The sequence below is a fragment of the Periplaneta americana genome, chromosome 2 (assembly GCF_040183065.1).
Source record: "Periplaneta americana isolate PAMFEO1 chromosome 2, P.americana_PAMFEO1_priV1, whole genome shotgun sequence".
Taxonomy (NCBI): domain Eukaryota; kingdom Metazoa; phylum Arthropoda; class Insecta; order Blattodea; family Blattidae; genus Periplaneta; species Periplaneta americana.
The window spans coordinates 93,657,522-93,670,364 of NC_091118.1; the positions used below are offsets into that span (position 1 = coordinate 93,657,522).

A 12,843-nucleotide genomic window follows, 5' to 3' on the forward strand; every position below is an offset into this window, starting at 1 on the left:
CCTCCCTACCTTCCCCTTCAGGAACGCTTCTGACTGCAGCATGCCTGGCAGTCCCACATCAGCACTAGCCAGCAAGTCAGTAGGGGGTCGTGGTTCAGCTGCTGTCACCTCTGTCCAGCACTCCACAAACACAACGGTCAGTTCTACTAACTCACTGAGCTACCAGTCAGATGCTGCCTGCTCCAACACCAACACAGATTTATCGCCATATTCCCCAATGCAGATATCTACAGATGGAAGCCAGATAGGAAGATCCTCTAATAGTGAAGAGTCTCTAGGTAAAAGTCCAGTGTCAAAAAGTCCAATAAAAGAACAAAGTATTTATTGTGAAACGGACCAGACAAGTGTATCTATTCCATCGACACCAAATAACAATAGCAATGATAACAGAGATCAGATATATAATGTGAATGACTTAGAAAGAAATTTTAATGTACGGAATATTGGCATTTCCACATTACAACAAATTTTTGGTAAATCTAATTCTGTCTCTTCTGTGTCACTTGAACGTAGAAGTCAGACTTCAGAAGTTGTCGATGATGTTGAAACTAAACAAAACTGTGGTGAACAATCAGTAACTGATGACGAAAAATTTAGTGATAAATCTCCAGCAAAGTCTTCTGATGATGTAGATATTCATGCCATAAAACACGTTAATGAAACCATAAATACTCAGAAAAATAAGAAAGCAGACAGTACATCAAAGTCTCCTACAAAAACTGTGAAGAGAGATAAAAAGGACAAGGAGAAAGTGAAAGCTGAAATCGGATCTGATAATAATCCGCCAGCCGATGGCAGTGGTTCCTCATCTGTGAGCAATAAAGTTGGTAGGAAGGCACCGAACAAGCCTGCCAACTATGTGCTAAAGTTATCTGACAAAGGTCGCCGAAGTGGCAAGGCACATAGGATGATACAGAATGTTGCCGAAGGTAGCAGCACAAGCAGCAGTTTTGATGAAGAGCAAACTGTATCAAATCGGAAGTCGAGCTCAAAGCGAAAGGATGGCAGCTCAAGAAATGTGGCAGATGTTTCTGCTTTGGCTGTTGGAAATAGCCCATCTCATTCCATTGCAGAACAGAAGAAAAATGTAGATAGAGTAGTAGTGGACAATTTTGGTGATCCAGATTTTGGAACCCCTGTATAATATGCTTTTAAATCTTAGTTTATAATGTTATTATCACAGCTCCCACTTGCCTTTAGTTAATCCTAAAGAATACAGTTTATGTGATAGTACTGTAACAACACTAGCATTTGGATTCCAGCACTCTTGTTTGGATCTGTGTATGATATTTATGTACAGTGATAAGCACCTAAAAGTGTCTTAAACACCCAACTCGGCTATTTATCTCTTACAGAGGAAATGAAATGATTACTTCCACAAGAAAATATATATGACAAATATATGCATTAATTTTGTGATAATTTGCTATTAGAAGTTTCTTATGTTGAAAGTAGTTTATGATATAATTCTACCAAGATACGAATGCCTGCAGCACAAGTATCGCATAAAAGCTGTCTTTCTGAAATGAGAAATTCTGATTTTAGTAAGTTATTATTGGACTACCATATGTCCATTTTCTAATAGAATTGTGAAGTCTCTCTAACTATCACTCATTGACTGAGCAGTTCTTGATTCATGTTTCAAAGGCATTTTTACATTGGTAGATTTATATAATGACTAGCATCACTGTGAAAGTGTTACTTTATCTCTTTAAGGAAAAACAATATAAATGATGTAATTGATAATGTAAGTGATTTTTATTGCTTGTATTTCTATGCTTCTTAGTACATAAAAAGATTGTGTATAGCTCACACACAGCAGAACCTCTTCATAATAACTCAATAACATTAATCTATAGATATTGTAGAATATTCTCACTCACAAGAAGTTGATTGTGTATATATTATACACACATACATACCTATACTGTACCATGCTAAGGAGTTTGTTTGTGATGTGATTGATATATTTAATTGGACGAAATAACTAGTTTCATTGGTGTTGGCAGTGATATTGATTGGAGAGAGTATAACATGAGGTATTAGAAATAACAATGCGACTACATTTTCGAGTAAGAGTTGGAAAAGGGTGATCAATTATTTTTGGCTGTGATTATCCGTACATTTTTATAAGCTCTTATTGCATCAAACCTTTTCTTTCAGTTCTATTAAATTAGTGTTTCCATTGGATTTCTTTGTCATTCTAATAACGTTATTCCTCATTATATCCAATCTTGTTTTTGTTTAGAGTAGGTGTAAGGCAATCCATTAATTCGTTTTTTTTCTCCCCCCCCCCCCCCCCCATAAATCAATACGATATACTTTGTAGCCTACTTTTCTATAAATAAAATCTTCTTAGTATTTACAGTGATTTGATGTATAGGCCTAAAATTAAATTGTAACCTAAAACCATAACCTGGAAATAGCAACCGAATACACTGTATAATTTGTTTTTTAAGTCCAGCCAGTAACAATAATTACATAATTAAAAAAGTTAACTTCCTTTTATTCATATTGTGTTTATCCAGTAAAACGGAAATAACTGTCTTCAGATATGAAATAAGTTTACATTGTTAAATATTTATCTAGATTCAATATAGCTTTTACTTCATATTTTTCTTCTGATATATATCAAGAAAAATAATTTTTGATTTAAACGATCTCTCTGCCAATCATAATCGTTGTTATCATCATCGTTGTAATCATCATTATCGTCATCATCATCAAGATTGAAGTTAAATTATGTACTTATTGCGAGAGAAAGGTTTTTTAAAGATCATATCAAAAGTATTTATTCTGGAAATGAATAACTTGCTCCGTCTTGTTCTAAGACTAAAGTGAAAGTTTTAAAGTTATGGATAGTGTAAGTACTGTGATGGCTACCATTTATAGTGAAAGGGCGCTCAGACAATAGAAGAAAATGATTACAATACATGGTATAAAGATTGTTTTAAATTACTATTGCTATAGGTGTTGCATAACATTAGAAAGTGTGAAAAAAAATGCTGTGTGTCGTGTGTGATAAATCCTGTAGTGAAGGAGTTGTGAACTCTGCAATTAATTTTTTTAGTAAGATCTCAATCTTTATTGTACAAAATAAAAGACACTTGACAAAGTGAAGGTCGAACAGCACAGACAAATCCTTTATAATAATGTGATTCCTGGTGTGTAACATACTATTGCTTTGTGGGTAGAGAAGAAACGTGAATATTGCTGTCTGACTAATCAGTAGACTGGCATTGTCATATTAGTGTGTACAAAAACATTGCTGTGTAACAGATGTTTAAGATCTTCATATGCATATTATAGACAGTAATAATGAACAAATTTAGTTATAAAGGTGCTATAAAGTGACATTTACTTACTGTATCCACATTGAAGGTTTTATCATGGGTAAATGGATTGAATTTGTTAAAGATGGTAGTGACTTTGTACGGAAATCTTGCCTCTTGTATTTATATAACATTGCAGATTTTCACTGCTTGCTGAAAGAAAGAGCATTTAACTTGTAAAAAAAAGTTCCTGTGTTATATACAGTATATATGAGTATAATCAACCATACATACAATAAATGTAAAATTACATTAAGAATTTGAGGAAATATTAACTGAAGAGGTTGGGGTAAGAAAATGTTCAGTCTCAATTCGTATATTACATGTGTGCAATATTGATTTACTATTTGGTAGGAAGTAGGAAGGGCTGGTTAGGAATGAGACCATTATTTTTCTTCACCCCCCCCCCTCCTCCCACCTGAAAAGGAAGAAATACTGTAGATCTGTATAAAGTTTTCAATGTCGAGTTTATGTTTTCATGAAACTAATTTCAGGAAGTATAATTATTAATTTTGAAGCATCACTTTATATTACTCTAAGAATACTACACAGTTATGACTAATGAGTTTCTTGTATTATCAAGGAATGACATTTTTATTATGTTTATTGACAAAAAACACAACCATTCTCATGACATCATCTTAACAGTTGCATGATTACTGATACATTTCTATTTTTCATAGCGTCTTATTTCTTACTTTCCTTTAAAGTGTGTACCATATCATAAACGTTTTTATATAAACATGTTGTTAAAAGTCGTAAGTGCATAATCTGATTTATCATGCTGGATAACAAAATTGAGCTTTATATTTTAAAATTCTAATGTGTAAGCTCCATTCTCAGGCAGTGATGTTTTTCATTAAAAGTTGAAAAGAAAAAAACTTTCCGAGCATATGCATTATTACAAAATTGCATGTATTTGTGAGAGATGTAACATTATAAAAATGTAATGTTGTTAAACCACCAAATATTCCTTTTCTTTCGTCAAAATGGATTTTTTAATTTGTTATGGAATTTTGAGCCAAGAAACTGTCAATTGACTAAATAATGAATGACAAATCATGTTCTTAAAACTTACTTTTTTTTTCATCCACAAGGTCGACTTAAAAAACCAGTTGGTTACAAAACTAAATACACAACCAGTCATTATGGTAAAACTCTTTCTTACTTGCACTGCTTCAAAGAGAATAATATATTCACTGTTTCAGAAAATCGTGCTTACATTTTTTAAATATTGAATTATCTCCAGCATTAATTAATTGTTTAGCATACGTAAGAATTAAAAATTTTTTCAGCTACTGCTAGTGAAATGACTATTGTTCAAGGATACTGTACACATTTAAAACCGTTTTTCAATTAATATTAGTAATATTCGAGTTGATTTCTACACTTAAAAATTCTCATTTAATATAGAAAAAATATTTGAAGCCAAGAAACTACAGGATTCTTAATATAAACTACTCAGAATTGAATAGAGATATTACAACTAAAAAGCAAGTAATAATCATTTGTATTTTATCCTTATATACAGTAAAACTTCGTTTATACGTTTTTCACACTTATATGTTTTTCCTGAATTCCTGGCAAAACTCCTTTAATTTCCATGTTCCCCCCCCCCCCCCATATAGGATCGTATTTTAAGCCCTGGGTTGTACAAAACTTCATTTATACGTTCTGATAAATTTTTCTCGTGAAAATATAAGAACGCGGAAATATTGTATTTACTCGAATGTAATACATCATCAAATATGATATGCACACCATTTTTTTACCCTAAAATTCAGAAAAAAAATTCTGGTGAATTAAATACGCACCTGTGCCAAAAGCCCTCAAGATTAAAACTATATTATCAAGACAGGTTATAAAGATACCCTTACCTATAACTGTAGCCTATATCACATTTATCTTCATTTGCAGTATCAGAACTGGAACTTAGGTCAACAGGTGTGGATTGATGTCATCGTCATGTCAATCATTCATCAATAATTATTTGACATTCTTTTGATTTAATTAAAGATGTGCTATTGTTAAAAGTTGTATAGGCTACATAAAATCTCAGAATAAAAGAAAAAAATTTAAGCAAGTCATTCTCGTAGTTAAAGATATTCTTCATATTAATGATTGTTGTCAAAAATGGGCAGAAATTACGAATGAAAAGTGCGCAAAAGACAATAAACACGAACTCGCATTGGCCATCTCAGTCAGTTGTTTCCTACCATATCTCGTAACATAAATACAGGATTAATTTAAATTCGTTTGAGTCTCAGTGTATGCATGCCAAAGAATATAATACATACCCAAGTTTTCAAAATGACATTTCGTCAAAAGAAAGTGCGTATTATAATCACGTAAATACGGTACAATATGTGTTCATTGTTAAATGTGAATGGCTTTGAAATTCCTGGAAATTCGAAGTTGCCCATTCTTGACTCCACATGTGCTAGATTCAGTAAATCAGTTATGTGCTAGTGGAAGAATAAATTCAGAGAGGTAAGAGAAAATGCGAGTCTGTGCAGAGAGAAGAAATGGAACATTTTAAACAATGATGATCCAGCGCCAAAGCTGTGACCACACTGAATATAATTACCCTAACACCTCTCCAAACTGAAAATATTTTGACAGTAGACTTAACCTGAGATGGTTGCTCATTGGATTTTGGCAATTGCGATGCTGATGAAGATGGCTATGTTCCTGTTTATGAGTAGGAACAGTAAGGAGATCAGGGTTCATTTCATGACTATGAATACAAACGTCATCACCAATGAAGCCATGCATCAATCTTGTGTCCTTTAATGACACATGTTACTGCTTTAGAAACAGTGAAACGTTTCGTAATATAGTATGATGTAACTGAACAAATTATGAAACAAATTGCTTTGTGTGGAGTGTTGCATTATATGGGGCAGAAACATGGACATTATGACAAAGTGAAGAGAAGTGACTAGAACTATTTTAAATGTGGATGTGAAGAAGAATGGAGCATGTGAAATGGACAGACAGAAAAATAAATGAAGCTGTGTTGGAAAGAGTGGATGAAGAAAGAATGATGCTGAAACTGATCAGGAAGAAAAAAGGAATTGGTTAGATCACTGCTAAGAAGAAACTGCCTGCTGAAGGATGCACTGGAAGGAATGGTAAACGGGACAAGAGTTCCGGGCAGAAGAAGATATCAAATGATAGACAACATTAAGATGTATGAAGCATACATGGAGACTAGGAGGAAGGCAGGAAATAGAAAAGATTGGAGAATGTTGGGTTTGTAGTGAAAGACCTGCCCTTGGGCAGATGTATGTATGTATGTATGTATGTATGTATGGAACGTTATCAGAATTTGAGGGCATGATTTATTCCTTAGGAGCAAACATAAGCAAACAGTCCATATTAACTGACTTTTTTTTTATATACAATAATCACGTTATTAATTATTAATGCTATTTCAGTTGTAATTAAATGTCATTTCAGTTATACGTTTTTTCCTTCAGACCCCTATAAAAACGAATAAATGAAGTTTTACTGTAGTTATGTAGTAGACGAAGTTGAAGTTTTTCTAGAGTATTTTCCAGGGTATTCTTAAGTAATACCACCAAACAGAAAGCAAAAAAATACTAGAGACAAAAATAAGAATTATTTAATTACATAAATAAAAAGATTGACAAGGTTTTTTGAAATACTTTTGTAACATTAGTACTGAGTTGTATTTCCACAAACACTTACAACAGCTTGACATCTCTCTGGCATGCTTCAGATGCAATTATCAATTTTGTCTTATGGTATTTCATTGTATGCTATGGATTTTATATCTGTAAGTTCTCTGTTGGTATTTGGATGCAGTAGATGGTTGTCAAGTTGCCTTTGAAGCATAACCAGACATGTTCAATGACATTTAAGTCTGGGAAGCGAAGTGGAAGTGAAAGATAACTGATCTGAAGGTCTTCCAGAGCTGCCATGACTATTGCAGCTCGATGTGCACGTGCATTATCATCAAGAAATTTGAAATTTTCTTCACCGATGGCATCATGCCTGTCTGAATGTACTCATTGATGAACTCCCCTGCATACCTTTGACCTCTTAGTGCTCCATTGATTATATGAAGTTCGGTCTACTAGTCTAAGGACACACCTGCCCAAACCATAAACCTCTACTACCATAGGAAACTACTCACTGGACGTATTGCTGCAACATGGGATTACCTTCAGACCTGTATACGGTACTCTCTTGACATCTGTTGTCACTGAAGAGGCAGTATCTAAACTCGTCAGTAAATAGAACATGTTCCCATAGGGTATCTTCTTCGATCCTCTGTCTAACCCTTACTAATCTTTCTTGGCAATGGGCTGGTGTAAATGCTAGATATCATAACTGTTTATAGGACGTCAAAATTTCTTGCTAGAGTCCATTTCCAATTGTCTGACCTGATACCAAGGGATAGTAACATTTTGAAGGTCTGTTGTAAATGTCTGGCTGTAGCAAATGGGGCTCTTCTTGATTGAATGATGATGTGACGGTCCTGTCGAGAAGTACTCTCACGATTTGATCCATTGCCAGGTCTTCTGGTTGCCAAACTTGTCTCTCAAAAATGAGAAAGTATCCTAGAAATCAAACATACCCATCAAATCTGCTATATCAACCTGACGTTCACCTCACTGCTGTAATCAAACTGCATTTTCGAACTGATCTTTTGAAAGGTAATGCCTCTGCATGTTAAATTAAAGAAGATTGATGGAAAACAGCAATCTTGTTGTTGAAACGCAATTAAAAATTAAATTAAAACTTAAATATGTGAAATCTGGTGTAGCACAGATTCATTATTTACGAAAGAAACACATGAATTATGTTTAAAATTCTTATTGTTATGCAACATTTAATTGTTTTCATTGCTATGAAAATGATACTGTACAATTTATATGAAAATACTATCTGGTAGTATTCCATATTGCAATATCCCTATTCATTTTTAGTAGTTATATGGCTGCTGTAGCATGGGATCTAGTTCACAGAGGATGGGGTCGAGCATCAGGTGGTAAAATGTTGCCTTCAACAGCAAAAACAGAAATGGATTATGAAACCTACCTTGCAGTAAATGTTGAAAGTGTCGTCCTTCTGCTCGTATGAAAGCATGATATCGCGAGAATAATTTATTATATTATCACTTACGCGCATAAGTTCATCAACTGAAATTCGTATTTCATGCTCAGTATTAGCTTGGATTTCCTCTAATGTGTGCGGATTCGTGTGAAACACTTTATCTTTCGTCTGTTAAAACATGACTTCATCTTTAACATAGCATCAATAAAATATATTAATACACCTCCATATTCCCTGATAAAGGTACATGCAGGTTATTTCTATATTCTGACACAATAAACCCCTCATTATTCGAATTAATGAAAGGTAGGAGTTCCATTGATTTTCGAAAGATACAGATAATCCAATTTAATATTAAAACTATTAACATCACATCATATTAACATAATATGCGTAAATAATCACTTAGTGGTTCAAGATGGCGCTCCTTCCGTCAGATCCCATCCACTTAGTCACTCGTAATGAGTGCACCTCTGCACATAGTGTGTGTCACTGTCACACATTTGTGACATGCTTTTGTGCATGAGGTTTGGCCACCAAAGGGAAACTGAGAGGATTCAATCCGGCATTGGAACTGGAATCTGGTGTGGCTTAGTGGATAAAGCATCAGTGAGTTCGAGTCCTGGTGCCGGAGAGAATTTTTCTCCGCTCCACCCATTCTTCATCATATCACATTATAATTTAGACTTTCACTACTTAGAGTAACAGCATATCTGATCGTGGAACGAGCGGACTCAGGTCAAATCCTGGTTGGGACAAGTTACTTGGTTTGTGGTTTTATCCGGGGCTTTCCCTCAACCCATTAAGAGCAAACTGAGTAACTTTTGATGTTGAATCCTGGGCTCATTTCGCTGGCATTATCACCTTCTTCTCACTCAGATGTTCGATAACCATTGCAGTTGATAAAGCATAGTAAAATTAACGAGTTAAAAAAATTTAAATAAGAGGATTTATTTCGAGAAATAACGAATAATGCATGTTTGTTTCTGAGTTGCACCATACCATGAACATTTGAATGAAAACTTCTTCTCATAGCACTACGTATTTTTTTTTTTTTTTTTTTTTTTTTTTTGCTCCCAGAATATCACTATAATTATATCATAAACATATCATCACACGGCAATGCTATGAGTCACAATTCAGTCACTCTTGTCTTTATTTTATTGTATTGTTCTTTCCCTTCTATGCTGTAAGGATTGTTTGCAGACACACGCACTATTATTCATGTATCGAGAGTCAGGTTGAAAAATATTGACATCCAACAATTCTTCAATATTGAACTCATCAACATCTTCAGAATTTTTCATAGTTAAGGCGATATTCACTCTTTCCGACTCCCTCGCATCTTTTGTTATGCCTGAGCAATCATTCCCTTCTAAATCTGTAAGAAATTTGTACCATAATCTCAACCAACGTTTGTTATTTGACGTCCTAATAAGAACTATCAGTGTTGAAGGCACTACAGATTTTAGCTTAAAGTTTCGGCCTTATGGAAAATATCCTTACATTTCTACCTGTTCTTGATACTCATTACGCAATTCTTAATATTCATCATCCCATCTGCTTTTCTGATCTGCATTGTGTCCTTGTAATTATAGATATTCTTAACCATCATTTCCTATGGCATTCTATTAATGCAGGCAAAAACATCTTACACTTTGGCGCTTTATGAAATTATGAAGTTTGTTGTGTTTTATTTTGATTTGTTCTGTTTGATTCATTGTTTGTTTTAATTCTACTGGTGCTGTGTAGGTATTGTTTTAATGGGACCAAATATTTTTATCAATTTTTTTCTTTCAAATATCATCAGTTTTTGTTTAATGGTCCCATTATTTATCCATATTTCGTAACCATAAGCTGCAACTGATTTTATGATTGAGAAGCATATTTTCATTTAGATTAATTTACTTTTAAACAATAAGAAATTGATTATTTTCTAGAACAATTCTCTATTCTATTTAATCCTCTACTGAGGTGTTACCATTTACAATTGAACAAAAGTAGTTAAAGGAATTAATTTGTTTTATATGTATAGAGGTATAATTAAATTAACAATAAAATTAAACTTTCTGAATTGCCTTTCTTAAGGTATTTTATGTATTTTGTTTTCTCTGTGCCATTATTCGGCCAATAGCAATATTTACTAATTATTTATCGGTCTGTAATTATTACAGTGTAATATATCATCTTTTCAAAAATCAAACTCATTGTTCCTAATCCACTGAGTCTGTTCGTAGCTGTTCTTTCTCCCATGTATTTAGAATCAACTATAGTATTTCCTGTTTTAAGGTTATGCTGCCATGTTTGATTAATTCATTTTGTTGGAATATTGTCAGATTCTTGACTTCAATATTATGTAACAAAATACGTTAAAGTATGAAAGTGATTATTTGTGATTCCATCTATTGGCACTGGAATATGTATTACTTCTCTTATGTTGAAACTATTTCTGAAATATTTTTTCCACCTATCCAAACTTGTGATGTGATAAAATATTATCTTTGGGACTTTTACATATTATAGGTATAATCACTTGTCATTGATTAAATTTTTTGATGTCTTCAAAAAACCTCTTTATTGTATATAAATTTGTCTTCAATTTGCATTATTTTGTTGCTAAGTCATTTTCTCTTCTTATGTTTACATGTTTTATTTGCTTCTTTTCTGTTTACTGAATATATACTGCTCAAAAAATTAGCGGAAGAGGTTTTTTGTCTGCTGTAAATTCTTGGTATAAGGCAATAGCTGTGCTATAATGATATCACCATTTGTGTTAACATCTTTTCTGTTCAGGAAACACAACATTTGGTTTTCATCTTCATCGCAGTCCAAGAAAACCGGATAGTAATTCATCCATGGTGAAAACCAATATCAGTATGATTTAGCTTGATGTCTCTGTTTGACTATGGCCGTTTTAGAACATATTGGAGACTATAGCCATTGTTGTGGTCTAATTCAGATGTTATAGCAAAGGAACTACAAAATGGTTGATATCAGGAAAGTTGAAGTCGCACGAGCTGTCACCCTCATTCAGCAGGGATGGACTTAACGTCTGATTGCCAATGACCTCCGTCACTCTGTGTCAGTTATGTATAGAGCTTTCAAACGTTATAGGGAGTCAAGACAGTACGAACATAAATGAAAGACAACTGAAAATCAAGGCAGATTTTTAGTTCTTTCAGCTCTGCATCAACATACATCCATTGCTTGTGATCTCCAAAACGAACTCAGGTTAGTACATGGAATACCAGTAAGTGACCAGATGGTGAGGAATAGATTGTGGGAAATTAATTTGAGAGCTCGGGGGCCTCGTTTGGAGGTTCATCACAAGCGAGCAAAGTTAAGATTCGCTCTGGAACATGTGAATTGTCAACTTCGACATTGGAGGCAAGTACTGTTCACAGACGAATCAAGATTTTCCCTGACTTTCTGTGATGGATAATTACGTGTCTGGAGACGTGGAGAGCATCTTGATGAACCTATCATTCTTGAAATTGACAGGTTTGGTGGGGGTTCAATTATTGTCTGGGCCGGCATCAGCTTAGAAACGAAAACTGCCTTGACCATCGTTTCTGGCCAGCTAAATGCAATTGGTTATGTTGAGAATATATTACGACAACATGTTCTGTCTGTAATGGAACATATGGTTGCTGGATTTGTGTTGATGCATGACAATACGAGAGCCCACGTTGCTCCCATTTCCATGAACTTTCTGAATGAGCATGAAATTCCTGTAATGGATTGGCCAGTGATTAGTCCAGATTTAAATCTTATTAATCATGTATGGGATATGCTTGAAAGATTCATCCATAGGTGCCATCGAAGCTCACAGAATCTCAAAGAGTTTGCGATGGCACTTAATAAAGAGTGGATGAATACACCCAAGTCAATATTCGGCGGCTTGTGAGAAGCATGTCTCGTAGATTCCAAGCAGTAATTCATGCTCATGGAGGTCATACGAGGTACTAAATCCTTGTAGAGATCGTGAGGACTCGTGATTGTTAGAATAAGAAAACAGATTTTTCACTTTGTTTTGTGCAGTATCGAATAAGATGACCATTGTTGACCACAACTCGGTTATAAATGGACATGGAAAGTAATTTGTTATAAAATATAGTATCTGAAGTTCATGCTGTACTAAGGACAACATTCTACATTTTCATTGTTCAATAAAAAAATTAATTTCAAATCTTGTTCCGATAATCTTTTTGAGCAGTATATTTTTGTCTACTTATACTGGTCTTTAACAATAATGCTTTCTTCCTTTCATCACATTTTTCTTTAATAATTTTTATACAGTCTTCGTCACATCATTCGTTTTGTGGGTGTTTTCTCTTGCTTTTGAATAACTTTTGTTACAGGTTAAAATTTTGATCATTAGATTGAATTCTATTCTTCATTTGTCCTGAGTTTCGGAAAGTTATTT

The 12,843-nt window shown here is 33.9% G+C and overlaps 1 protein-coding gene across 4 annotated transcripts in view; it reads left to right on the forward strand.

Annotated features, from left to right (window-relative positions):
* LOC138694437 (Golgi-associated PDZ and coiled-coil motif-containing protein-like) overlaps nt 1-12,843 on the forward strand; it is a 412,856-nt gene that overhangs the window by 287,157 nt on the left and 112,856 nt on the right. The window contains exon 9 of one of the 4 annotated variants that reach the window (XM_069818139.1): nt 22-4,090. The exons of 2 other annotated variants lie outside the window; for them this stretch is intronic. In XM_069818139.1, the coding sequence (XP_069674240.1) occupies nt 22-1,144 (1,123 nt within the window). In that variant the 3' untranslated portion in view covers nt 1,145-4,090. Of the gene's footprint in view, nt 1-21; nt 4,091-12,843 lie in introns of those variants that run through there. One more of the 4 variants, XM_069818140.1, reaches the window with a different exon arrangement.